Source organism: Ceratotherium simum, chromosome 23 (genome assembly GCF_057802395.1).
Source record: "Ceratotherium simum simum isolate JZ-2026a chromosome 23, ASM5780239v1, whole genome shotgun sequence".
NCBI classification, from domain to species: Eukaryota; Metazoa; Chordata; class Mammalia; order Perissodactyla; family Rhinocerotidae; genus Ceratotherium; species Ceratotherium simum.
In genome coordinates, this window is record NC_141922.1 from 17,868,991 (window position 1) to 17,881,398 (window position 12,408).

The window sequence follows — 12,408 nt, forward strand, 5'->3', positions numbered from 1 at the left end:
CACTCTCCTGCAATACTCATGCTCTCGTGCTCCTATCAGTGAGATGGGGGCACAACTTTTTTGGGACCTTTTAAACATATAAAAACCATTCTTAGCTTGTGAACCATACAAAAATAAGTGGCAGGCCAGATGTGGCCCGTGGACCATAGTTTGCCAACCTCTGATCTAATCTAAACTTGTGTTTTCAATTAAGAAACCTAAGGCCCAGATAGAGGAAGCGACTGCCTTAAAGACACACAGCGATGTTTGTGGAAGACCTGGGACCGGGACCAAGCCTCCTGGCTCCCAGAGCTCAGCTCCATCCACTGCCCTGACCACAGACCACACAGAGCATGGAAGGTGCCTAACACATTGCCTGCTCCAACCATCTCGTTTTAAAGATGAGGGCTCTAAATCAATCATTTCGAGACCCTATTCCAAGTCAGAGGCTGTACCTTTATCTCCATCCTGTTCATCAGAGATTTTCTTCAGGTCGATGAAATGGGTTGCCAGTGCTACGTCATTCATGCTGCCTTCATCCCACACCTGAATTTTCACCCTCCGACACAAGGGAGGGAACATTTCCTTGAAGACCACCTGTTCGTGCCACACAGGATCGGCACAGTTCTTCTGCACCGTGGTTCGCCCCTAAAAACAAAGCCCGGAGGACGTGAGCCATGGAAGGAAATGCAAGAGGCCTTGCACTCATCAAAGAAAACTCTTCAAACCAGCTGGAAATACAAAGCGAGTTGCTAAAAACAGTGAACCCTCTTCCACCCCAACACCCATGAAAATCAGCTACACCCTGCAAACATTACTGATGGCCTACTCTGCACCAGACATCGGGGACAAAGGTGAGTAAGTCATGGGTCCTGCCTGCAGGAAGTTCTCATCATCACACTGGGGTTGGAGTAAAAGAAACACCTGTTATGAACAGGAATTGTCCCATGCATCTCCAGGAATGCAGCAGATGCAGTTAGACCCTGAGTTCATGTTTTATAAAAGTAAGACCTTGTGCAAATCACTTGCCCAGTCTGGACCTCAGTTTCCTCGCCATAAAATGGAGGTAATGTCCACCAAAGTGGTCAAGTCAAAAATACTCCAATGTTCACTCTGCCAAGGGGAGGGGTCAGGGTAGGCACATATTTTAAGGGCAGAGGCAACAGTGTGTCAGCTGAAGCTCCAAAGTCCAGCCAACCAAGATTACGCTCTGACCATGTGCCTAGGCCCTGGTACTTCCAATGGCTCTCGAGTAGGGAACAGAGACGTCCAGACTTATATAGGACAAGGACTAGCTGGGGAGACTGTGGAGCAGATTGGGAGGGGCGTGGTAATTCTGCAGGGCCTAGGGACTGGGAAACAGTTCAGAGAAGTAGCCAGAGGGGAGGAAGGAGGCCTGTCTGCCTGGGTCATAAATCATGATCCATCTATAGCTCCTTTCTGTGGCCTCCAATGGAGAGTGAGTGAGTAACACTCCCCTATTTTCCTGTCATGTGACACAGTGACTTTCGTGACAAGCTTTCTCTCTCAAGGCATTCCCTAATCTTGGCTTTAACTTAACTGCATTTGACTAGAAACGTCCTGGATAAAGATCAGAATCCTGGCCCAGGCCTGCCAGTATTAGTGATAATGGTTCCTCACCATCTGCCCGGCAAAGGAGACCTCCACGAAGGGATCCACGAGGTCCTTACCGTCACCCACAAATGCTTTGGTGACATTCGCCATGATGCTGGAGTTCATTTTGGGCAACCCTTCTGCTTTGTAGAGTCTCACATAGAATCTGGCCCAGGGTCTCTCTGATGGAAACCCTTGAGGGATCAAAAGGTTCCTTGGAGGGAGAAGGAAACAAAAACAAAAAATAAAAAAGTGTTCTGACTTGAAAGAATAGAGAGAAAATGTAGAAGCAATTTGGAGGCAGAAAGAAAGATCCTGATATAGGAGAAAAATCTGAGAAGATTAGGATTCATTGCTAAAATGTGCTTCCTTCCCAGTGTTAACGACAGCAAAAGGTATGAATAGAGTGAATGCCAACTCGTTCAGGTCCTGGAATTATAGAAAAAACGCACCACTCTGCACCTTAAAAGAGGTGCGTTAAGTCTTCCAACTTCACAAACCAGTGTTTGCAATTATAATTCCTTCAAAGAAAACTAAGCTAAATTCAAATAAATCAGATAAGATCAGGAATAGCTTATCTATTACGGGTTATTACAGGAAGACAGGCTGTTCTTGTCCTAGAAGCTGACTTCCCCAAAAATAGTCATGCCTTTGATAAGAAACATCTTGGTGCCTCTGATAGAGCAGAATCCCAAGTGATCAAGCCATGAGCTTGGCCTATCTCATGTACCCAAAAAGAAGGGGAGGGAGGGAGAGGAAAGAGACATGGAAATTGGGACCTATCATTTCCATTGCATGGCCCTGGATGGACCTGTCTCACTTTTCTATTTGCTCCTCAGCATCAGAGGTTTTGGGGTTAGTCTTTATGACGTCGCCTTTCCCAGTCACGCTGATGTCACACTTCAGGTACCCCTTCGTGCCAGTCCTGATGTCGCCAGGGTCTGTGAGCAGGGCCCACTTGTCACAGAACTGATGACCTGTAAAAGTGTCCTGACAGTTCAGAAATCCTGTACAGACGGACCCAGTAGCTCCACCCAGTTCTCTCCCACATCCAAGGCCTCCCTAGGAGGGGGTAGCTCATTGTGGTTACTTCCAAGTCTCATGCTTCCTCCTTCTCTACCTTTCCCTCCTCTCCTTTGCTTCCCACCCACTTCGTCTTTTCTCCAGCCTGCCACAGGTATTTGGGAAGCCTTCAACCTAGTGGAAATCACCTAGACAGGATTCTAGCTTTGACCAGATAGGAGGATGTTAATGGAGTGTAGAAGTCACATATTATTTCACAGGCTGTAAATGTGGCTCATGGATCTTTTTGTTTGGCCTACACTGAGAGTCCAACCTTCAAAATCTCTTACAAAACCTAGACTTCTGGCTTACCTAAAAAACATTTATTAGATCTGGCGATACAGAGGGCACAGTTCCCCACAACAGGTGGTAAAGCAGCTGAGTAGACACTACTCCTTCCATATGGGTCATGAGCCCTCCTGTTCCCCCCAACCTCCATCACCCCTTAATGTATTAAACCCGGCCACTGCACTCAGTTATGCCCACTGCCTGGCCCCCCTAGGGTCATGTGAGGTGGAATCACTGTTGAAGAAAAGGGCCTTTCATGAGAAGATCTATGTTGCTGGCTCTGTCACTTATTAGCTCTTAACCTCGGACAAATTACTTAGCTTCTCTAAGTTTCACTTCCTTATAAAGCAAGGATAATAATAATTATTATAGCAAATCCATTTATGGCATGCCACAGTTATTATTCTGTGCTGCGTTCTATACTAAGCACTTTACGTATATTATTAACTTAATCTCCAACAACCCTAAGAAGGAGGTACTATTTTACCCCCATTTTTGAAAGAGGAGGAAACTGAGGCACAAAAAAGTCCAGTCATTTGCCCAAGGTTGCGCAACCAGGAAAGAGCAGAGGGGAATGTAAACCTGGTAATCTGGCTCCAGAGTCCATATTCTTAATTTCTACACTCTACCATCTCTCCTGCTTGGGTCTCACAGCACTAAATTAGACAGAATTTGTGAGAATAAAACAACTGCTCAGAAGTATGGACATACAAGATAATTTTAACATTAGGTTGCAAACTTTGAGGAGAAAAGCCATGTCTTGCTCAACTTCGTATAATTGGTGCTCAACGTTATTGAACGAATGGTTAAATGGAAGTGTGAATAAATGAGTTGACCTCCAGGTGTGGTAGACTGGAGAAGAGTTAGAGAGGGATACCGGAGGCGATGCTTTCTTACCGGGTTGATTGTACACAGTCCCCAGGTCTACTTTGAAGGCGCCAATCAGCACGCTTCCTATCAGCTTGTGGTGAAGGACCTGAGGGGAGATAAGGCAGTGAGACCAGCAGCACTGGATTTTTTTTTTTTTTGAGGATATATCTGTTAAATGGGTTCATAACACCTCCAAGGGAATTTTAGGTCTTGACCCTTGTCTGGCATTCACTCTCGACTGAAGCATAATGACGTTTGATCATCGAACCTCAGCGCTGGCTGTAAAGGGTGTCCAGAAGCATCTCATCTGTACCTCCTCCTCCTGGCAAGTTTTCAGCTAATCCTCTATTGAAGGACACCTAACAAATCTCACTGCCTGAAAGGCTTGGGGTTTTTTTCTCCAAAATGGTCTTTAGTGCAGCCCACCCTTCAACACCCATCTCTGCCTGTTGAAACTCTACCCATCGTTCAATGCCTAGAGCAAATGTTGCCTCCTCCAAGCGGCCCTCCCTGATCCTCCACAGCTGAAAGTGTTCCCCTTCTCCCCTAAACTCCCACACCTCTTTGCTCACAACTTCCTCAGAGAACTCATCACTTATTGCCTTGAGCAGTTTTGGACATGTACAATAGTTAGAACAAGGGAGGTGGTCATCCTCAATATTTTGTCTGATCAGAAGTCAGCAGAGTGCCTGGCTGGTGATGGCAGCACATTTTAATACTAATGTTATAAAGACGAGTATGTTCTGACCAAGGTGACAGAGTTGGTGCCAGGTTTAGAAGCCGCATTGTAGGGGAAACTGCTAAAGAATCAGGAGAGTAGTTTAACTTCTAACCCAGAAAAGAGAAAGCTGAGAGGTATCGAGGAAGGGCAATGGTAACTTAAGTGTCTTCAAATCTTGGAAATACTGCCATCTAGAAGAGGGAGTGTAGTTCCCAAGTTACAAGAAAAGAGATGTCAGCTCAATATAAGGATAATTTTTATAACAGAACTTCTCAGCAATGGAATGGGCTTCCCTAGAAGTAGTGACCTCCCCATCACTGGATATAATCAAATAGTGCCCAAGAACCTCATGTCATGGAGGTGGTGGAGAGGGATTCCTGTACCAGCTGGAAGTTAGACTAGATGGCCTCTGAGCTCCCTTCTAACTATAAAATTTGAAGAGTTTCCTGTTTCAAGGACAGTTTCCTACTTTCTTCTACCCATCACATGGCCTTGCTCATAATAGGGGTTCAATAAACATTCAATGAATTAATGAATGATTGACCCATTGAATGGTGGATAAATTGCAGACTTTTTGCAGCTTCTAAACAGCTCCTTTTGGCAGAAGCAATAAGAAACGATAAATTCAATTGACTTCAAGAAATAAGAAATGACAGACCAACCCACCTCCCTTTCCACTCTTTCTTCCTTGCCCAAATTTTGCAAGGGAGTTAGAGAACTGAGGGGCAGTCAGGACAGCTTGGTTTGAGTAGAGGACTTATTTAAGGCCACGCGCACAAAATTCACTTCAACCCTCCCATCCCCCAAGCTTGCAATTGCTAATGTGGCTTCCCAAAGACCTGAGCCAGAACACAAGCCTGACTCAAGCTCTCTTCTCAGGTTGAAGGCATCTGGGTCCCTATGGGCACAATGGGTTGCAAGAGCCCCCTATGGATTTTTAAATAACACAGGCGGTGGCCTCAAATCACCCACCCAGTGTGAGCACCAGGCAACCCTGATGTGGTCAAGCGTTAGATTACAGCAACTCTGGGGAGTGTCACACACAGAGGACTGGGGGCCCTGTGTGCCTGGGGCCACTGTCAAGGGAAGATGGTCTTTGAAAACAACAGGGTCTGCTACAGTCTGGCTGTCCCAATAGCATCTGCTTACAACACTCCCTGCTTCTTCTCCCATGCTGTATTTATTCTGGGCATGCTGACTTTTAGTTCATGGACTAGCAGAAAACTTGTATTAAACGCTCCCCTCTCAAGAGGAGTTTTCCCTTTAAACTCTGGTCTCTGTCCCTACGGGTCTTTTAGGGACCCCAAAGTAGTCTCTTCTTCCAAGTTAGAGGAACAGAGATAGGCAATAGCATTTTTGATCCTCTGTCTAGAAATTCACTTGCCCCACAGAGAGTCATGACCCTTGTTTACAATACAGTATAAAATCTAGCTATTGACTGTTTATCTGCAATCTGGGCTGTCCTTAGGAGCCTGCTGTAAAGCCGATCTCCCAAACGGGTGGTTGCCTGAGCTATGCAATGTACCAAAGTCCTGGGCAACGCCCTAGGTCCCAAAATATCTCCTTCATCACTTGTCATCATGCCTGAAATTCAAACACGAAGAATGTTTGGCTCTTGATGATTTTTCATTCTTCAAGAGTCACATTCTTCAAGTGCCCCTGAGAAAGATAAGATCATACTTCCACTATTACCTAAGCCTTATATATAAAATGTACTAATATAATAATATGTACTAATATAATAATATGTACCAATATAATAATATGTACCAATATAATGATATGTACTAATATAGTATAATATACATAATAAAGATGAGTGGGTTATAAGGACAGACAAGGATGTCTCCAAGACAAGTTTCACCATCTCCACAATTCTGATTAGAGTTGGTGTCATTGTTGAGGAAAACATTTCCTCATTCTCCACATATCTTATGTTGGCACGTAAAGTAGGAATTCTGTCCTTTCAGAACTATTTGGAAAAGAGCACTTACCCTTCAGCTCCTGACCCCTGCCTCTTTCAGGCATACACACCCTCACCACCCTCTCCCTGGGAGAAGCAGCGATATCTCAGACTGGTGACATAGATACAGTCTGTCATCCACTGGTCTCTGTCCTTTACTGAGTGGTGTGAAGTGGGTAGTGATCCATTTGGCCTGCTTTTCTCTCATTTGGACTAGTACAGCTTCAACATGGCACTTTCCCTTCCTACTCCTGTCCTCCATGTGGCAGGCCAACTTGGATAAGGCACTGGCCAGACCAGGAAGCTCTCTCTGTCTCTACTCTTCAGACCAGACCTGTGGAGGCAAGAATTCACCTGGCAGCACTGAGGAAGGGTCTATGCAGCAGACCCAACCCCCTCTGGGCAGGTCCTGAGGTCTACACTCAGAGGCAACTATTAAGAAGCCAAATAGCAACCACTTGCTCCAAATCACATTCTCTGACCCAGCATTGCTGATATATTTGGTTCCTTACTGATTCTTTTTCCTATTTCTCTATCTATTATCAACTAGGAGGAGAAGGGATGTGATTAATCATCATTATTGAGGATATCACCCCAAGAGAGAAACACTAACATTTGCTTCATAAAAACAAAGAAACCAACTCAAAATGGCAATCCATTGAGAAGTCATTTGAAGCATATGTTTCACATTCTCACACAGTAAGCTAAGCAATTCAATTCATGATGGCTTGATATTAACTTGCAACTTGCTTCCAAGAAGCATATATTTTCTTGAAAAGGCTTTCCTTCCCAAACTCCTTTGCACTACGTATTTCAAGTTCTGTCCTGTTGGTTTCAAACTCACCAACCCACACTCACCCTCCCAAATCTATTCATCTCTAAGCAGGCTGAGTTTTCCAAAAGAGTTCCCAATGCCTAGAAACTCTCCTACCTCCCCTCACTCTCACCACCAATGATATACTTACTGAGATTTTGATGATCTTGTCAAAAAGGTGCACTTGGGGCCCAATGAAGTCGAAGACAAAGTACTGCAAAACATAAAGTTCATTCTGACCATAAATTCTAGGCTTGCATCTAAGAACTCTATTTCTGGAGCAGATGCAGATTTGTATCGTTCTAACCAATTGCTGCATGGCCCTCAATGCCATGAATATACTTATCAATTGATTGGCCATCCTGTATTTAAGGTCATTTAAGTTATTTTCAATTTTTTTTTTCAAATACAAAAAGAGGCCAACAACTACATCGTTGCACAGGACATATGTGAATGTTCCTCTAAAATGGACATGAGAAGTAGAATTGTTGGGTCATGGCTTATGTGCATGAAAATATTTAGTAAATAGTATCAAATTTCTTTCCGAAGGGGCTAAGACAATTTACGTTCCCACTGGCAGCATATGAAAATAGCCGTTTCTCCAAACCCTTGCCAATCCTCAATAATGTCAATTCTTTTAATTTTTTTGCCTATATATAAGGATGGATGAAAATCGTAACTCAGTGTGGTTTTAATTTGAGGTGAACTTGATTAAAATCTAATTTTTTCAGGACTTTTCAGTTTCAAACATCCCTGTGAAATTCCCAAGATTGACCAGGAAGAGAATGGAAAGAAATTAGGGAGAGAGAGATTTCTGATTTTAAGAAAGTGATTGAATTTTAGAGTTGAAGAAATTACCTAGACCAGTCTCTATATTCTACAGATAAGAAAATTGAAGACAAGAATTTAAAAGACATGCCTAGAGTCATACAGCTAGTTATTGCTGGGCCTGGGATAAAAGCTGAGTTCTCCTGAAGTTATCGCACAAGGGGTTCAAGTATCAGATGTTTCACCATCTGAACTTTATCGAGTACCTCCCCAATGTGAGGTTGTATGCTCCTAAGATGTTGAAAATTGGAGTGGTGTTTTGTTGCGGGTTGTGTGTTTTGGGGACTGGTGGGGATGTGGAAGGCGGGACTAGGAAGTTGTTTCATGGATTCTTTGTTTTGTTTTTGAGCTGCAGAGTGGAGGAATGACCCAAAGACAGCAGAGATGATCATGACAGCAGTAGGAAAGGGAGAAGTGACCATGATAGCCTGCCGTTGAAGGGCAAAATAGAAAAACCAAAATGTGGATACTGAAAGATGTCGCCGTATACTATAACAAGAGACTTTCAAAATGGCGGTCCTTAGGTATCGATGAAAGGTTACATCATGTTCTGTGTCCTCTGTTTAAGAGAACAAGATTTCAGGAAGTTTTTCATATCTATGTTCAAACTTTTTAAGTTTTGGTGTTCAGAATTTCTTTTATGTGCAAAATTGACTTACACGAAATTCTTCATTCTCTGATATATAGGATGCTGTGGGTTCCTTTGGATCAATAAATTAGTTTCAATGTTTATTGCCTTCTGCTGAGTTTCACGTTTCAAACTCAACTGCCTCACACACCTTCTCTAGACCTCCAAGCCCACACGCATTTTCCTAGCTAGGAAATGTTCCCCAGCCCCTACTAACTGGTTCCTTCAATCTCTGATGAACTTTGGGCTTGAAAATTAGGGTCAAAAGCTGTAACAAACATTGTTACTTTAACTTCTGTGTTTTTATTTGATTTCCTACTGATTACATTTGGGCCCAATTTAACGTCATTTAGATCCATGACTTGAATGCAGAAAGCAAATACTAATTATAATAACTAACACATCTGTAGAGCTTCGCAGTTTTAAAGCATTTTCACGCACATATTTCATATCACATCCATGCCAAAAGATGTTATAGGGGTGGGGAGTGGAGCAGGAAGGAGAAAATTGTCACTTTCACTCACAGTGAAAGGCTGAGAGGCAGGAGCGATGAAGAGGAAAGGAGTTAACAGCTCAAATGGGATTTGGGTATTTTCTGTTAATCTCATTATCCATGCTCTTCCTGCCTTCCTTTTCAATTACCACTCCCATTAGGAAAATAATTAAGAGTTTACTGCATTTTTTGATAAGTCACGGTGTCAAAGTGCCTATAGGAAAATAAACACTCTTGTACACTGTTAGTTGGAGTATAAATTGTTACCTCTTTGGAGGGCATTTTGGTGATATCAAAATTTTAAATGCATATACTCTTTGCCCCAGTTATGCCACATAAATACTATAAATAGTAGCCAAAGGCTGAAAAAAAATTTAATATCCATCAATGAGAGATTGACTCGTTTAGTAAATTAGTGTGGCAATGCAATGGAAAACTCTACAGCAATGAGGGGAAAATGAGACTGAACTCTATGTCTTGGTCTAGACTAATCTCCAAGATACATTGTTTTGTGAAAAAACAAGGGCCAGGACAATGTGTATAGAACACTACCATTTGGCTGCAGTGTTTATTTGGATTCCTGCACACGCCAGGAATATCTCTGAAAGGGTACACAAACGCCTGGTGAGAATGGCTGCCTCCAGGGAGGGGAACTAAGGGATTAGAGATCAAAGATCAGAGGGACACATATTTTTCACCATATATCACTTTATACTCCTTGTATCTTTTACCATTTTTTTTTACTGTATAATCTTTTTATTTTACAATGAGAATTTAGTATGTACATTTAGAAGCTTCCTGTCTCTCTCTGATGTTTCTCTTTATAATTTTTAGACTGCTTAGAAAAATGTGACTGTTTTACTTTCCAAGGCAGCGTGCCTGTTTCAAAATTAATGATTAAATTTCCAATGTCTCTGCTATGCAAAAGAATGTATATCTTCTCATTAACCAACATCCAACACATTTATGGAATATAAACCCAGAGCTTATAATAGATGAAGATGAGTTTATAAGAGATAAGAAAACGGGTCTATTGAAAACATAGCAAGGAATTTAAAATCAGGACAAATTCCTCGCCTCTTCTTTCCGTTGCCCTTTTTGTTAAACTTTAGAGGGCTGTTTATAAGGAGGCTCAGAGAGTTTGCCACAGGCTTAGATGAGTCATGGGAAGCAGTCATGAAAGGCACGGCTTTTTGGCTGAAAAATATCACGGTGGTGGTGAAGAATGTTGGTGCTTGTTGTGGGTGTTGGCGACATCCACGACTTACTTCATTGTAAAATGGGCTGTTGGTTCCTTCCTTCACTGTGCTTTGCTTCTTCTCATCCCCGATCTCAATGGTCACAACCGGGTCAATGTTCTCACCCACCAGCTGGCGGGCCTCAATGATGGTTATGGCAATCTACAACACAAAGCAGCATGTACACACTCTGGACCTGGCGGATCATTCACACAAGAAGAATTGGAGGACGCTGGATAGGAAGAGTTAATCACTTACTTGATAATTTTGGGATCTGACCTCCCCGTCATGGATCTTAGTCACCAGTTTTGCTCTATTAAAAGAAAGTTGAACATATTTATTTCATCAAGTAAGAATATACTTTAGATCCATAAGCCATGACCATATTTTCCCAGGTATTTCTAAGTGCTTTTATTTATATCATATCACATATTCTCTTTATATCTCTGGGGGACACGAGTATAAATGGACAAGTAACTTAACTGTTACAGGACTCAGTTTCCCCATCGTAAAAATGGAGCTAATAATAGCACTTATCATATAAGGTGACTGCTACAACTAAATGATATCATGCATGTAAAGTTTTAACCCAGTGCCTGGCAAGAATAAATGTCAACTCTTATTGTGAGCATGATTATCAGTACTATTTATTTTTATTTTATAGAATGAGAAACTGAGGTTCCCCAGCAAGTCAGTGGCAGAGCTGGGTCTAACTAAGGATCTCCTCATCTCCCGTCTGATCCTATCCACAGGACCACTTTGCCATTGCTGGTAGATATGACAATTCTGAGTTTCATGATTACTTTTGAAAGAACTGGTAAAAGAGAACATTGCAAGGAACGACCAAGATGCCATCTCACTGAGATTTCACATTCCAGAGGATTTCATTTATCTGGACTGTCATAAGTAATTGAAGACAGATGTGCACCACCTGGCAATTTAGAGACTGGATGATAGTAGAAAGAGATGAAGAATCCCTGTTGTCATGGAAGCCGCAACGAGTGGGAAATGAACCGAGTTTGAGTTCCTATTGAATTTTATTCTCTTGCCTTCCAGCAATACCATCTTGCATTCAACTTCATTCCATTTCTGCTGATTATAATTGAGTCCAGTAGAGAACATAGTAAACTAGTAAAAATCGCAAGGCTTTGGAGTGGGGCTGATATGAATTAGAATATTTGTTTTTCCCAATTTTGTGACATTAGCCTTAATTTCCTCATCTGAAAGTGGAAATAATAATTCCTACCACATAAGGTTGCTTTGAGGATTAAAGGAGATAATGCATGTAGGAAAGGGTAGATATCAATAGGTATAAGTTCATTAATTAAATGGCAAATTCATACTGATCATTTATTATGTGAAAGCTCTGTGCTAGTCTCAGAGCAAAAACAAAGATGAATAAGCCATCATCCCAGCCCTTGCAGAGCTAGCAATCTATCCAAGGGAGGGGGGACCAAAGCATACAACAAGCGAAGTAGTATGTGCAAAACATGTCTTAGAAAATGCAATAGAAGATCAGAGAAGAAAGAAATTCCTTAGAGGGAGGGTAAGCAACAAAGATTGCACTGCAGAGGTCAGATTTGAATTGAGCATTAGCTGGTGGGTAGAATTTCAATTGATGGAGAATGCACTAACCAAGGAGACAGAAAAAGGCTACTACTCCTTACTTCTCTTTCTCCTGCCTTCCTCCATTCAGTGCTATTATCCTGGTGAAATAAATAAATAATATCCTTTAAGGGATTCCTTATTACAGTGTATAGGTGCATACAAGTTTCATGTCTTCTTTTAAGGGTCAACATCTGAATTATCACCTTCTCTGATTTCCATCTGTCTCCCACTCCTCTCTGCTCCTTACACACCTACACTGCCATCCTGTCACAGCCCAGTAATAACAGCCCAGGATCTGTCAC

The 12,408-nt window shown here is 42.3% G+C and overlaps 1 protein-coding gene across 1 annotated transcript in view; it reads right to left on the reverse strand.

Annotated features, from left to right (window-relative positions):
• The window catches only part of FER1L6 (fer-1 like family member 6), a 116,317-nt gene that overhangs the window by 96,341 nt on the left and 7,568 nt on the right, over window positions 1–12,408 (reverse strand). The window contains exons 4-10 of the mRNA XM_004431086.3: window positions 10,757–10,811; window positions 10,529–10,660; window positions 7,463–7,525; window positions 3,841–3,919; window positions 2,414–2,570; window positions 1,621–1,807; window positions 435–627 (exon numbers count right to left, since the gene is read on the reverse strand). Of these exons, the coding sequence (XP_004431143.1) occupies window positions 435–627; window positions 1,621–1,807; window positions 2,414–2,570; window positions 3,841–3,919; window positions 7,463–7,525; window positions 10,529–10,660; window positions 10,757–10,811 (866 nt within the window). The remainder of the gene's footprint in view (window positions 1–434; window positions 628–1,620; window positions 1,808–2,413; window positions 2,571–3,840; window positions 3,920–7,462; window positions 7,526–10,528; window positions 10,661–10,756; window positions 10,812–12,408) is intronic.